Consider the following 14,569-nt stretch of genomic DNA (forward strand, 5'->3'; position numbering starts at 1 on the left):
GTGAGAGAGAGGCTTTGATGGGTGCCTGGCATCCAGCCAGCATCAACACACTACACCCTATATCTTGTACATGTCATGTATACCTGAAAAATGTTGTGAAGAGAAAAACACATTTATTTTTGAAGAGAAAAGCATATTTGTTATGGCTTTCAACCTTTGAAAGGTAACTTGGGGTTCTTTTGTTTGGTTTTGTTACTTCAGGCTTCAGACCCATTAATTGCAGTCTAACTGAAGATGTGTTTCATGGCTCAGAATAGATGAATCTACCATAGAGAATGAAGTGTCATGGTTGAAAATTAATCCTATTTGGTCTATGACTTGTGGTCCTTATAAACCCACTGTCCAAGGGCTGGGTTTGCAAGCTGGAGTATGAAGCACAGGAAGTTTCTCTGGATAATGCTGCACCCCCAACTCTCCAGATGCAGAAATGGGCCAGAATCCAGCATTTTGAGTGTGATTTTGGGCTCCTGGCCTTGCCCCAAAGGAGAGACAGGATTTTGCCTGCAGTGTCTGCCTGGAGCAGACAGAACAGGTGGGAAGTGTTTGCAGAGCCCCTGGGAGGGAATATTGGGGTTCCTGTCAGCAGGATCCTTGTGCAGCTCAGGCTGGGTGGGCAGCAGTTCCATCTGCAGCTTCCATGTGCTGCTCCAGCTGCTGCTGCTGGGGACTCTGAGGGAAGAGGCCATGGGAGGGATGGAAATGTTGCATGGACAACACCATGTCAATCCTTGCAAAAAGCCTTTCCAGTTTTCCCTTGGATCTGAGATTCCAGGGCCCAGAGCTGGGCTTCAGAGTTCTACTGGTTTTTATTTTTCAGGTTTTTGAGCAGAGCTCTGAATTGGGCATCTCTTGTCATTTTTGCTGCTCTTCTGACCTGAAAAAGAAGGGTGGTTGGCAACCATGGAATCCTCTGGGAAAGCACTTGATTGACTTCAGTGCCCTGGCTGGAAAGCTCAGCCTGAGGAAAGAATTGTTCCAGCTGCCTCTGTGTGTGTCCAGTTCCTCACAGCTGAGTCCCTGAACACACAGACTGGTTTTTAGGTGTTTATTTTTCCCTCCTGTTTGCTTGGAGGTGATGTTGGGATCCTTTAGAACAAGATCTGACCAGCTCCTGCCCCCATCCTGTTTTATTCTCTCTTCTTTGGAGTTGACCTGCTGGGTTTGACATGGAAATTGGTGGTGTCTCCTCATTCTTCCCTCCACCATCAACTGTAACTTGTATTAAACAGTGAAAACTGCCTCGTTTATCTGGTGGGGAGGACATGGGTGGAGAAAGTTAACAAGTTTTGTTTTCATGGACCTTGTGACAGTAAAGAAAAATGAGGTTTGTCATTTTGATGTGATGCTGTGTATTGGGATTTGTGGGATTATTTTGTGTTGTTGTTGTTACTATTTATTAGTATTACTTACTAGTTTTATACTTCTAAATCTTACATTATTAATAGTGACTGGATGTCTGTCAGAGGCTAAAATAGTTCATGCCTCAAACATTGATATAAAGTTTTGCTCATTATAACAAAAACTGTATAAAGAAACTACAATCAAAGAAGCCTCCCTGCAGATACCTGACTGGGACTTTGGAATGAGAGTCAAACTGCTGAGATTAGATAAAGGGAAACCCATTGTTCATTCATCTCAGGCTGAGGGAAAGGAATGCATCCACAAAGGCCAAAGCCACCAGCTGCTCTGAGAATCATCCCTGGCTGAGTATTGGGGTGGGCGAGAGCACAGCTTACAGAAGCCACGTTTGCACAGACTTCCCCCCCAGCTGAGGTGGAGGGGGGAGAAGGTTTGGGGTGTGTGGTGTAACCTCTGGTCACCCATGAACACCCATCCATCCTCTGTCACACAAACTGCCCAGATGTGGAACCTCCAACCCCACAGATCACATCCACGGGACTTTCATGTGAGAGGAGCTGAGGAGAAGTCACAATCCATCACAGACCCCCAAATGCTAGGCCCTGCACCACAGGAGTGCAGGTGATGCAAGCAGAGTCTGCTGCTAGAGACTGTCCCCTCCCCTGGGGGGACATGCCTGGACATTGCCCCTGGCCTGAGTGTATATTAACCCATGGCATTCTGTGCTTTTGGGGGGACCATCACCAGCAAGAAGACCAGCTGGAGAGGATCAATGTGACATTGTTGGGATCCACAGATGGTGATATTTTCTTTATTCTGTCTCTGTCACCCTCTTTCTGTCCCCCCCACCTTCTCTTCCTACTTTACCTTTTCTCTCTCTTCCTCTCTCTCTCTCATATTTGCTATTAAATAAAACCCATACTATTGACTGGCAGATGGTCTCATTTGCACCTTAATTTGGGCAGAGGTATTTCGAAAGAACCTTAATAACTGGATCTTGACAGGGCCTCGTGAAACTAAGAGAACCCTAGTGACACTGCATGGCACCATAGAGCCAAGGGGCCATTGTGAGACTGTGAGGCTAAATGGAACCAAAGAGTTAATTCTGACACAGCCAGGCCTTACATAACCAAGGGGATGTTGTTATACTGCAGGGACTCCTGGAACTTGGGAGCAATTGTGACACTGTGGTGCCTCAGGGAACCAATGGGCCATTATGATACTGTGGGGCCTCATGTACCTCAGAGGCCACTGTGACACAGCAAGGCATTGTGAAACTAAGGGGACACTTGTGACACCACGGGGCCACATGGAATCAAGAAGACCATTGTGACACAGCAGGATCTTGTGTAACCATGGGTCCATTGTAACACTGTGCAACCAAGGAGTCCATTGTGATACTCTGGGGCCTCATGGAATCAAGAAGATCATTGTGACACTGTGTGACCTTCTGGACAAAAGGAGTCAATTGTGACACTGAGGGACCTCATGTAAAGATGGAGCCATTGTGACATTTGAGGGCTCCATGGAACAGAGGGGCAAATGTTACTCTGTGGGGCCTCATGGAACCATGGAGATCACTGTGACACTGCAGGACCTCATAAAACCAAAGGGTCATTCCTACACTGTGGGGACTCATGGAATGAAGGAAACAATTTTGACACCGTGGTGCCCCATGGGACCAATTGGCCATTTTGGCCTTATGGAACCAATGAGACCATTGCTGCACTGTGAGACCTCAGGGAACCAAGGGGCCTTTGTGACATTTTGGAGCCCCATGGAAACCTGGAGACCACTGTTACACTCTAGAGCCTCATGGAACCATGTTGACAGCAGGTTGACTGCAAGTATGAATCTGCTGGAGGACAGGAGAGCAGGAGCAGGGCAGTGATTCTTCCCCTGTACTCAGCACTGGTGAGGCCTCACCTCGAGTGCTGTGTCCAGTTCTGGGCCCCCAGTTTAGGAAGGACATTGAGGGGCTGGAGTGTGTCCAGAGAAGGGCAACAAGGCTGGGGAAGGGTCTGGAACACAAGTGCTGTGAGGAGTGGCTGAGTTTGGAGCTGGGGTTGTTTATCCTGGAGAAGAGGAGGCTCAGGGCAGACAAGGTGCTGTTAGGTCACAGGTTGGACTTGATGATCTCAAAGGTCTTTTCCAACCTCACTGATTCTGTGATTCTCTGAAAGCACCCTTGAAGCAGCTGCAGGATGAGCCCTGGGCCTCCTCTTCAGAAGGTCCAGCAGCCCATGGCCCTCAGCTTCTCCCCACAGGCCCCAAAGCCCATCCTGTCAGTCCTGCAGAGCCTCTCCAGCTCCTCCTCACTGCCCCACAACAGGGAGCCTCACAGCCACACACAGCAGTCCAGATGTGCCCCCCTGGCCTGTGCTGCCTCTGGCAAGGGAACAGCACAAGGCACTGCAGGACCCTGCAGACAATTCATGAAGCACTTGTAGGATGATCCTGCTCACCAAGGGATGTTCCCATGGTGCCAAGTCAGGAACTAAAATGGGGAGTGGGGCCAGAGAGGAAAGGGCAAACAGGGATGGGCTGTTTGCAGGGGAGGGGACAGGGATGGGCAAGAGGAAGAAATGTGGATGAGGAAAGAGGAAATAAAGCAAAGGTGAAGCAAAGGAAATGCCCAGGGCTGTTTGGGGGTGGCTGCCAGGCAGCCCTGGCTCTGAGCAACAACGTCTGCAGTGGAACAGGAAACTCACAGCTCATGGGAACAAACTTTCTGGCTGACTTCAGAGGTCACAACAAACCTGAGTGGTTTCCCTCCCATCCCCAGCCCTTGCTGGCCCCCAGGGCTGATGGTGTTTGTGCTCACTCAGGTTCATCTCCCCACACCAACAGCATGGGGTGCTCACGCCTGCTGTGTGCAATGCAAACAGGGCTCCTGAGCCAGTGCTGCCGTGTCTCTGCCTGGAAGGATCAAGCAGCTCTGGGAGCTGGGGGAGAAGCCAGAGTTGCCAAGGGGGGATGTTGCTGGCAGCTCCATGAGGACGCTCTGGGACGCTGCCCTGGGCTGTCCAGCGCAGTGGGGATGGATCAGCCCCTGCTCTGCTGCTCCTTCCCGGCTCCCCCAGGGACCTTGCAGAGCCCCAGCCATGCTGTTTGCCCCCAGCCTGCCCACGGCCACCCTGCAGCTGCTCACGGGGGTTTTCTCTGCTCAGCATTGGCCTGGGCGTGTTCTGGAGAGACCCTGGGCAAGGAGCCTCGAGCCCCCAGGCCCTGCCCTGAGGCGTCAGCTGTGCCCCAGCAATGCCCATGGCCTGTCCCTGCTGCAGCCCCGGCACTGCCACCCCCAGCACTGGCAGCGACCCCGAGAGCACTCAGGCCCTACAGCAACACGAGGGGCAGCAGGGCAGCGGGGCAGTGGCACGGGAGCAGCACTGGCAACACCAAGTGCTGCTGCTCCTTGGCACAGCTGCTGTGCCACCCCTGATCTGCCCCAGCTCTGCACACAAACATTGCTGCTGCAGCTCCACAGAAGGGAACAAAGGGGGATCTCTGGTGAAAACTTGGCTGGGGAATCCTTTATTTGTTTAAAGCCACCGAGAGCACAGCTCCTCATTGACACAGTGTGTGGAGACCACAAAGGTGGAATCAAACAAAATGAGAAATGGCACAATGACATTTATTTGTGAACATTAAAAAACTAAAACAAAGAAAAAAAAACCCACAAGCAAACCAACAAGAACAATTAAAGGTTACTCATATAACAAGTGACTTGCAGCAATTGGCAACCAGTTTAATGTGTCTGAAATTGTCCATTCACCAGTCTCCACACTGCAGCCTTGAGCTCCTGGTTCCTCAGGCTGTAGAAAAGGGGGTTCAGTACTGGAGGCACCACTGAGTACAGAACTGACACTGCCAGATCCAGGGATGGGGAGGAGATGGAGGGAGGCTTCAGGTAGGCAAAAATGCCAGTGCTGAGGAACAGGGAGACCACAGCCAGGTGAGGGAGGCATGTGGAAAAGGCTTTGTGCCGTCCCTGCTCAGAGGGGATCCTCAGCACAGCCCTGAAGATCTGCACATAGGAGAAAACAATGAACACAAAACAACCAAACCCTAAAGATAAACTAATCACAAGGAGCCCAACTTCCCTGAGTTTGGAGTGTGAGCAGGAGAGCTTGAGGATGTGTGGAATTTCACAGAAGAACTGGCCCAGGGCATTGCCATGGCACAGGGGCAGGGAAAATGTATTGACTGTGTGCAGCAGAGCATAGAGAAAGGCACAGGCCCAGGCAGCTGCTGCCATGTGGGCACAAGCTCTGCTGCCCAGGAGGGTCCCATAGTGCAGGGGTTTGCAGATGGACACATAGCGGTCATAGCTCATGATGGTGAGGAGGGAAAACTCTGCAGAAATTAAGAAAAGAAAGAAGAAAATCTGTGCAGCACATCCTGAGTAGGAGATGTCCCTGGTGTTCCAGAGGGAATTGTGCATGGCTTTGGGGACAGTGGTGCAGATTAAGCCCAGGTCGCTGAGGGCCAGGTTGAGCAGGAAGAAGAACATGGGGGTGTGCAGGCGGTGGTTCCAGGCTACAGCGCTGATGATGAGGCTGTTGGCCAGGAGGGCAGCCAGGGAGATGCCCAGGAAGAGGCAGAAGTGCAGGAGCTGCAGCTGCCGTGTGTCTGCGAATGGCAGGAGGAGGAAGTGGCTGATGGAGCTGCTGTTGGACATTTTGATCCTCTGGCCACGGGGACCTGTTCATGGAGGAGACAGTGAGAAGTCAAGAGAGACATTCCTGAGCAATGTCCAAGCCCTTTCTCCCAGCCCTGCCCCTCCCACTCTGTGTCACCCAATTTCCCTTTTCTCAGAGCTCTTCCTCCAGCCCCATGCCTGCAGCTCTGCTGGGATCTGGCCCTATTGCTGTGACAAGCAGTGGCTCTGCCCATGGACACCGAGGAGTCAGCTCTGCTCTGCAGCAGTGGTCATGGCAATGGGGGACAGGGACCAGTCCTGGGTTGGACTTTGTCAGACCAAACTGCCCCTAAGGCAGAGGAGCTTGGCAGCATCTCCTGTCCCAGGGCTAAGGAACAGTGACAGCCAAAGGCAGTTTGAGAGGATTTCCTGCTGTGCTCAGGGAGAACAGAGAGAACTGTGCAAGGCAAGAGGATTGGCTGTAACTCAGTGAAGGGTGAGGGGAGCTGCTCTGGTGCTCCATCTGTTCCCAGCTGCCCTTTCTCTGATCAAGGGCACTCACTGTGTTCCCCTGAAAATCACTCTGACACAGCTGAGAGCAGAGGGACTCACAGCAGAGCCAAATGGCTCAGCCTTTCTCAGAGTCTCAGCCCTATCCTGGCCAAGGACACTCCTGTCACCCAGTGTCCCCTGGAAGGCAGCTCACAGCTTGGATGGACACCCCGAGGACACAGCAAGGGTCCTGGCCATGGAACTGCTTGAGGAGAGTCATTTCATTGCCAGCCTGCCAGCCTGCCCTGCCCAGAGCTGCCCAGGGCAGAGGGAGCTGGGACACCTCATTGCTGTGCTCACCCTGCACAGGAGGAGCCCCAAGGGCTGCGCCTGACCCTGCAGCTGCAACTGCCATTGCCAGAGAGCCTGTCAGCAATGCCAGGAGCACCTGAGCAAGGCAAGGAGAGAGACAGCCGAGCCCTGAGGAAAAGCCTTTCCCTGCCCAGCCCTGCACAGCCCCTCCCAGGAAGCAGCAGCAGTGCAGGACAGTCGCCCTCAGGCCCTGGTCAGCAGGGAATGGGCAATGGCAGGAGAGATGCCCTTCATCTCTGGTGCTGCTCTGCCGGCCCAGGAGGGGACTGAGGGCCCCGAGCCCCCGGGCTGAGGGCTGTGCTGGCTGCCAGGGGACACAAGAGCTCTGCTGCTCAGGGCAGCTGGCAGATCCCCTGCCCTGGCAAAGATCCCTCAGGGCTGCAGGAGCTGCTCTGCAGGACAGCCCTGGGCACCCCTGGCTGCACCCCCACCTTCCCAGCCTGCAGCCATCCCTGGCAGCAGGAGCTGTCCTGCCCTGTCCCTCTGACGGTGCCCAGGGCAGCCCCGCTCTGCAGCACATCCTCCCCCAAACCAGAAACACCAGCAGAGCCATCCTTACAGTCATATCAGTGCTGTCATGTGTCAGCTTTAGGAGATCCCTGCAGCCAGAGACTTACTGTGTCAGAAGTTGTGAAGATTTCTCCATGAATAAGCTCAGAATTGTCCTTCCAGTTGCTTTAAGCCTCTGTCTGCTTCACTCCTCTCAGGTACCTGCAGGCAGCACCCTCAGCCCTGCTGGGCTGGGAGAGAAACTGCTCCTCAGCAGAAATGCCTCTTTGAAGCTCTTCTTGGTTGCCAGGAGATCCTCTGTGCCAGGAGCCCAGCCCAGCTCAGCAGCACAGCAACAGCACAAGGACTTTAATGAGACTCTTGGGGATTTGGTGTTTTTTATAGTTGAATCAGTCCCTGAGAGTCTTCAAAAAACTTCTCAAGAACTCAGATTCAAACTCAAAGGTTTATTTTACTTTTAATGGTTCCCTCTGAGGGACACAACTGAGAAAGTGTCCTCAGTTTCCAGGTAGAGCACAACACTGGAAGCAGTGATGACAGCTGGGGACAAACAAGGCAAAGGTTTCTCTGATGCTGAGCAAACCTGGATGTGTTTCAGGAATGCAAAGGGCCAAGGCCTGAGCCCCAGCCCCTGGCAAGGCAGATCCTGTCCCTCCCTCAGTGCTCAGGGCTCTTCCCGGGGCACTGGCATGTGGGGATGTGCAATGCCAAGGGCAGGACCATGGGGCAGCCCCTGCCAGGCTGCTGGGCAGGGACAAGGAGGCAATGAGGCCCCAGGGCTGCAAGGGTCACTTGTGTCCTCCTCATGGCCTCAGGGCCAGGGACAGCAGCCATGGCCAAAGTGCTGCACAAGTTGGCTCTGTCAGGGCCTTGCAGCTCCTGCACATCCCTCTGCCCTCTCCAGCCCAGGCTGTCCTACGCTGTCCATGCCCTGTGCCTCTGTCCCTGCAGGCTGTCGTCATCCCCCGGCTGCCCCACCTCGCTGGCCCTTCCTTTGCTGACAGCTCTGCGTCCTGCCTGCCTCTGCCTTGGCACACAAAGCCTTGGGCTTGATACCGAAGGGTTAATTCAATTTTTGCTATGCCTGTGAACTTTCAGCAGGGAAACAAGGCATGCAGGGGCTGATTTCCCAGCGAGGATGGTTGGAAGAGAAGAAGAGGACATCTGGTTGAAGGTTGCAGTGACAGAAAAAATAAGGACTAAACCTGGAAATTTGGGTGGGTTTTATGGTAATGGTGAAATTGTAATACACATGTAGCAACTGTATATAAGCAATACACTTGTGGAATCAGGTGTCCCTGTAAGGTTAGGAATTATCTCCCATTGGACCTCAGTAAATGATAAATTATATGATGAATATATGATGACCTCTTAAATACCAAACTAGTGTTACGGAGTCTTATTCTGATATTTTGTCAATTTGATGAAAGCAAGGCCACACAGAACCAAGGAGTCCACAGCGGAACCCCATGGAACCAAGGAAACATTTTGACACTATGGGGTCCCATGGAACCAAGGAGATCATTGCTGACAATACAGAACCCCATGGAACCAAAAGTCCATTGTGACAGAGATGGGCATCATGGAACCATGGGTCCACTGTGACACAGCAGGACCTCATGACACCAAGGAGACCACTGTGACTCTATGGAACCTCATGGAACCAAGAGGCCATTGTGACACTGAAGAGCTTCAAGGAACCAAGGGTCTATTTTGACACAGCAAGTCCTCATTGGAACAAAGGAACCATTGTAAACAGTATGGAAACCCATGGAACCAAGGGTCCATTGTGACACTGTGGGGCCACATGGAACCAAAAAGCCATTGTAACACATCAGGGCTGCATGGAACCAATGGTCCATTGTTATACTGCAGATCCAAGGCAACCACGGTGAAACTATGGAACCTCCTGGAACCATGGGTCCATTGTGATATAGCAGGGCCTCATGGAATCAAGGTGACCATGTTATGCTAGGGAACCTCATGGAAAAAGGAATCCATGGGGACTCTGCAGAACCAAGGAGACCATGGCTGACAGTATGAAAGCTCATGGAACTAAAATTCCATTGTGACACAGCAAGGCCTCATGGAACCAAGGGTCCATGGTGACACTGTGGGGCCACATGGAGCTAAGGAGCCATAGTGACACTGCGGTTCTGCGTGGAACAAAGGGGCCATTCTGATATTGCTGAGCCTCATAGAACCGAGGCGCCAATTGTGACACTGCAGGGCCTCATATAACCAAGGGGCGACTGCAGTGTGGCAGGGCCTCATGGAATCAAGGGGACCGTAGTGACACTTTTGAGCTCCATGGGACAAAGGGTCCATTCTGACACCATGGAACCAAGGAGACCACTGTTACATTACAGGACAGCATGGAACCAAGGAAGCCATCATGAGCCAGTGGGGCCTCATGGAACCATGGAGACCATTACGACACTTTGAGGCCTCATGGAACCAAAGGACCATTGTGGCACTGCAGGGCCTCATGGAACCAAGGCCACAATAGTGACACTGTGGGGCTCCAAGAGACCAAGGGAGTGAAGAATCAAGAAGACCATTGTGGCACTACAGGGCCTCATGAAACCATGGAGGCCATTTTTATACTTCAAGACCTCACGGAACCAAGCACTTATAGCACTTCAGGGCCTTGTTGAACCAAGAGGACCATAGTGACCCTATGGGACTCAATGGAACCAAGGGGCCATTATGTCACTGTGGGGCTCAATGGAACCAAGGGGCCATTGTGACACTTTGCAGCCCCATGGATCCAAGGAATCCACTGTGACACTACAAGGCCTCATGGAGGCAAGGAACCATAGTGACGCTATGGGGTCTTGTCAGGCCAAGGGGCAATTGTGGCACTGTGTGGCACTACTGAACCAAGGGGACCATTCTGACACTACTGGGCCCCATAGAACTAAGGATTCATCTAACAGTGTGGGGACTCATAGAACAAAAGGTCCATTCTGACATTGTGGGGCCTCATGGAATACTGGAGACCATTATGACACTTCAAGGCCTTGTTGAATCAAGCAGAACCTTGTGTCCATTGTGACAAAGGAGTCCATTGTGACACTACAGGACCGCATGGAAGCAATGAGACCATTCTGACACTGTGAGTCCCCATGGAACTAAGGGTTCATTGTGATACTGCGGTACCAAGGAAACCACTGTGGCACTTCAAGGCCTCATGGAAGCAAGGTGCCAGTGTGACACAGCTGCGCCTCATGCAACCAAAGGGACACTGTGATCCTGAGGAGCACAATAGATCTGTGGGGCCATCGTGACACTGCAGGACTATATGGAATCATGGACACCACTATGACACTCTGAGGCCTCATGGAACCAAGGGGCCATTTTGTCACTGTGCAGCTCCATGGAACCAAGGAAACCATTTTCACACTGCAAGGCCTCACGGAAACAAGGGGCCATTGTGACGCTACAGGACCCTATGGAAAAAAAGGCGCAGTGACACAATGGGGCCTTGTGGAACCAAGGATGCAATCTGACACTACAGGGCTGAATGGAACCAAGGGGCAAATGTGACACTGCAGGGCCCCATGTTTCAAAGGGAGCATGGAACATGGAACAGGTCTGGCTTGCTTGGCCTCCCAAAGGCCACCTTTTTGGTGCAGCTGACCATGGCAAGGGTCGCTTCTCATCTGCCCCTTAAACACTGGAGGTCCATGCATTCCTTCTTATGGAGAAGAATCATCCCTTCTGTCCAGGTGCTCATGGCCAAAATTGGTACTCTTCCAAAATTCCCTATATGCCAGGGTTTCTCCCAGACAAAAGCTACCAGAGCAGACAGATTTGGCTGCCTTGGTCTCTGGTGGCCGCCTTTCATCTGCCTTCGAAACACTGGGGCTCCATGCTTTTCTTCTTATGGTGATGACTCGTCTTTCTCATCCAAGCAGGAATTAGGAAAGACAGACAACATGTTAGAAAGTAACCCTCAAAAATTTGCCTCTTGCCATGGTGAAACAAAGAACGTTAGAACTCAGCAGCTAAAGGCTCACTGAGTAGAACATTACAAAAATGACCTTGGCCAAAATCAGGGACATGGAAACATTTGCCAAAAATCATGTCCAACGAAACAAGCACTTCCCAGGGTTTATCTACATTGAAACACTCAAGACTTTCCCATGCCCCCCTCCCCCACCACACTCCTGAGCCCACCCAACCTGTCCTGCCACAAGTATCCAGGTTCCCTTTGCTGTTCTTCCGTGGAACAAGGCTGTCATCAAGAGCCCTTTTCTGGTAATTTTGGGGAGGGGCTTTTGTTACTTTATCAGAAAATAAAGTAACAAAGTCCTCTAGGTCAACTCTTGCAGCTGGCCCTCCTTCAGTGCCTGTGTGGTCCAATTCTGCTGAGTCCCAGATTTTTAAACCTTACAGCTTTAATTAATGTTATGAGAACTCAGCTATTTCTAGTTAAAAGATAACTGAGATCTTCTCTACTTTAACAATACTCTAATAAATTCAATCTCTTAGCTAAACAATCCTCTACTGATTAATCTCTCTAGTGTATATAGGCTTTTGAAATTACACCTCACCAGGTGCAATGCATTAGTCAAGCATTCTGGAGTGTCTATGCCTTAAAAGTTACTCCCTAATTTTCTCAGGGTATTTATCTTGTTAAACTAAACACAGATCTAGACTGAAAACATCTGATATAGCAAAGTCACAAAACCATAAATCCCTTAACTCACCATGGCACAGCTCCCTATGAAATTAAAGGACTACAAGATTCCTAGCTAAATATAACTCCTTTTCAATGGAGTTGAAAAGGAGTTCCTGAGTTCCCTAAAGTAAGGAGGTTCTCCTTCCACCATCTCTACTGCTACCATCCCAAGTGACCAGATGTCCACCTTGGGGCCCTGAGCACCACTGCTCCCAGCAGGGGCCATCCCCTGAGCAGTCCCTACCATTGAACTCCATTTATCCTGCTCAGGGCCAAGCTGGGCAGAGAGGCCAAAATCAGCTGAGGACAAAAACAAAGCCTGCTAAAGGCAGCTGGAATGAGGAAACCAAGCACAAGAATTCCACACTCTCAAGCTGACAGTGTCCTGTGGAATAGTGCTGGAAAAGTGGCTGTGCTCTGTTTCCTCAGAGCTGTAGCTAAGGAAGGATGGAAGTGGCCACTTAGAGAAACCCTCAAGGTTCATTTAGTGGCTTTGATTTATTCACTTGAAGCTGCAGCTTGGAACTCTGTGCCTCTGGAAGGGACACACACAAACCAAAGCCACTCCTGACAGCCTGCTTCTCTCCAGACCTCTCAGCACTGGGCAGCTTCTCTCAGCTCACAGCAGGGCTCTGTGCACTCCCACAAGGAGAACTTCAGATCTGCACCACTCAGAAGCAGCCCCACACCCCACAGCCTGCAAAGCAAACCAGCCAGCACACAGGTTCTGAACTGCCCCCTCTGCTCCCCCTAAGAAGGTTTGGTTTTGCTGGGTTGGTTCCCCCTGCCCCTGCCCCTGCCCCAGCCCCAGCCCAGGGCCAGGAGGTGGCACAGGTTGTCAGCAGGACCAGGAGCCACCTCCAGTTCCACAAAATCCACCCCCACAGGGCCCCCCGTGCCAAACAGCAACTTGGCAGTGGCTGAAGAATGAAACCATCAAAATCCCAGCAAAGGGGAACCTCTGGTGCCCAGCCAGGCCCTGGGGCTGGGCTCACCTGACAACCAGCTGATTGTCAGGTAGATTATGGCCTTGAGGAACAGCCCCAGCCAAAGTCCATCAGCTTAGCCACACCTGTGGCTGGCTCCAATATTATGTTCTCAGGCTTCACATATCATGGATGATGTTCTCAGGACCCTGCAGTCAGGATGATGTTCTCAGGATCCTCCAGCACCTGGGGGAACAGCGCTGGGGCCACCTCCTCCGGCAGGAACCTCTGCTCCCTCAGGAATCATGGAGGGCCTGTGAGCACTTAAGACACTCCATCAGCATTGTGGAGCTGTTGGGGAGATTGAATCATTCCAGGAGATAGAGGCTAATGTGGAAAGCCACAGGAGAACACCCTGATGAGCAGCACCAGCCCTAGAGGCAAACAGGGGCATTGGGCTGCGGGGTGACCACGATGCCATCAGTGGGACTAATGCTGCAAGGAGGTCTGGCAGTCCCCACCCAGGGGATGCCCAAATGCCCCCCTTCCCCTCCCCACCGGGGCTGGGCATTCCCCAGCTGTGATGCTCTGTGTCCCCTGGTGACCCCACACCCACTCCCCCTTCACTGTCCAGGCTTCCATATTCCTGCGCCTCAGCTCATCCCTGCCCATCCCACCTCAGCTTCTCTCTCTGGCCCCAGTCTCTCACCAGCTCAGCCCACCGGGAGATGTGATCCTGGGCCATGCATTGATCTCTCCCTGCAAGCCCAGGGGAGCAGCAGGCTGAGCCATCTGCTGCTCATCCACCAGCCCCTCCAAGCCCCTCTTCCTCCATCCCCTCCACTCCTGCCACTCACCAGGGCACCCAAGGAGTCCCCGAGCCGCAGCTGCTGTTCCCCAGCCTCGGGACCACCCAGTTCTGCTTCTAAATGGGCTCCTCCATCTTCCCTGTGTGCAGGACCCAGCCACCTCTGACTGCCCTGGGCTGGGCTTCCCGACCCACCCTGGGCACCAGCAGTGCAGGGCTGCACTCAGGCAGCTGCCCCATGCAGGAGGCTCCCTACTCCCCACCATTCCGGGGCTGGTCTGGCAGCTGCTGGAATCTGGAGTTTGGAGCTCTCTGTGCAACAAGGAGGAATTTTGGGGTTTGAATTTCCAGGCTTGAGACAATGGGGCTGCTGTTATCAATCGTGTCCTGAAGGGCTGGAACACGGAGAATGGAGCCAGAGCCAGAGCCCAGATCTGCAGGGAGCCCAGGAGACCCTCGTGCCAGGAACATTCCCCTCAGCTTTTCCATGGCCAGGAGGGAGCAGCAGCCAACAGGATCAGCCAGGAAGTGCTGATCACGAATATCCCACATACCCCTGGAATCTATGTTCTGCCCATGCTGGTCCTAATCTGTGCAGGGAACAGAGCACGACGCAGCTGAGGCAGGGATTGCAGCTCCCTGCCCAGGCTCTGTGCTCCCCCTGCCAGCCCCCACTGACACCCCTCTGCCCTCATTGTCCCTCACAGGTAACCTGGAGCTCTTCCTGCTGCCCCTCCCTGGGAACACAGACCCTGTCCTGGCCCTGCTGGCAC

The 14,569-nt window shown here is 52.6% G+C and overlaps 1 protein-coding gene across 1 annotated transcript; it reads right to left on the reverse strand.

Annotated features, from left to right (window-relative positions):
* Positions 1-5,107: 5,107 nt before the first annotated feature.
* LOC146421866 (olfactory receptor 14A16-like) lies at positions 5,108-6,040 on the reverse strand. Its single transcript, XM_085046857.1, has one exon. It carries the CDS (start codon positions 6,038-6,040, stop codon positions 5,108-5,110), a length of 933 nt encoding a protein of 310 aa, XP_084902983.1.
* Between the last annotated feature and the right edge of the window lie 8,529 nt (positions 6,041-14,569).

Source organism: Lichenostomus cassidix, unplaced genomic scaffold, assembly GCF_008360975.1.
Source record: "Lichenostomus cassidix isolate B80296 unplaced genomic scaffold, HeHo_3.0 HiC_scaffold_46, whole genome shotgun sequence".
Taxonomy (NCBI): domain Eukaryota; kingdom Metazoa; phylum Chordata; class Aves; order Passeriformes; family Meliphagidae; genus Lichenostomus; species Lichenostomus cassidix.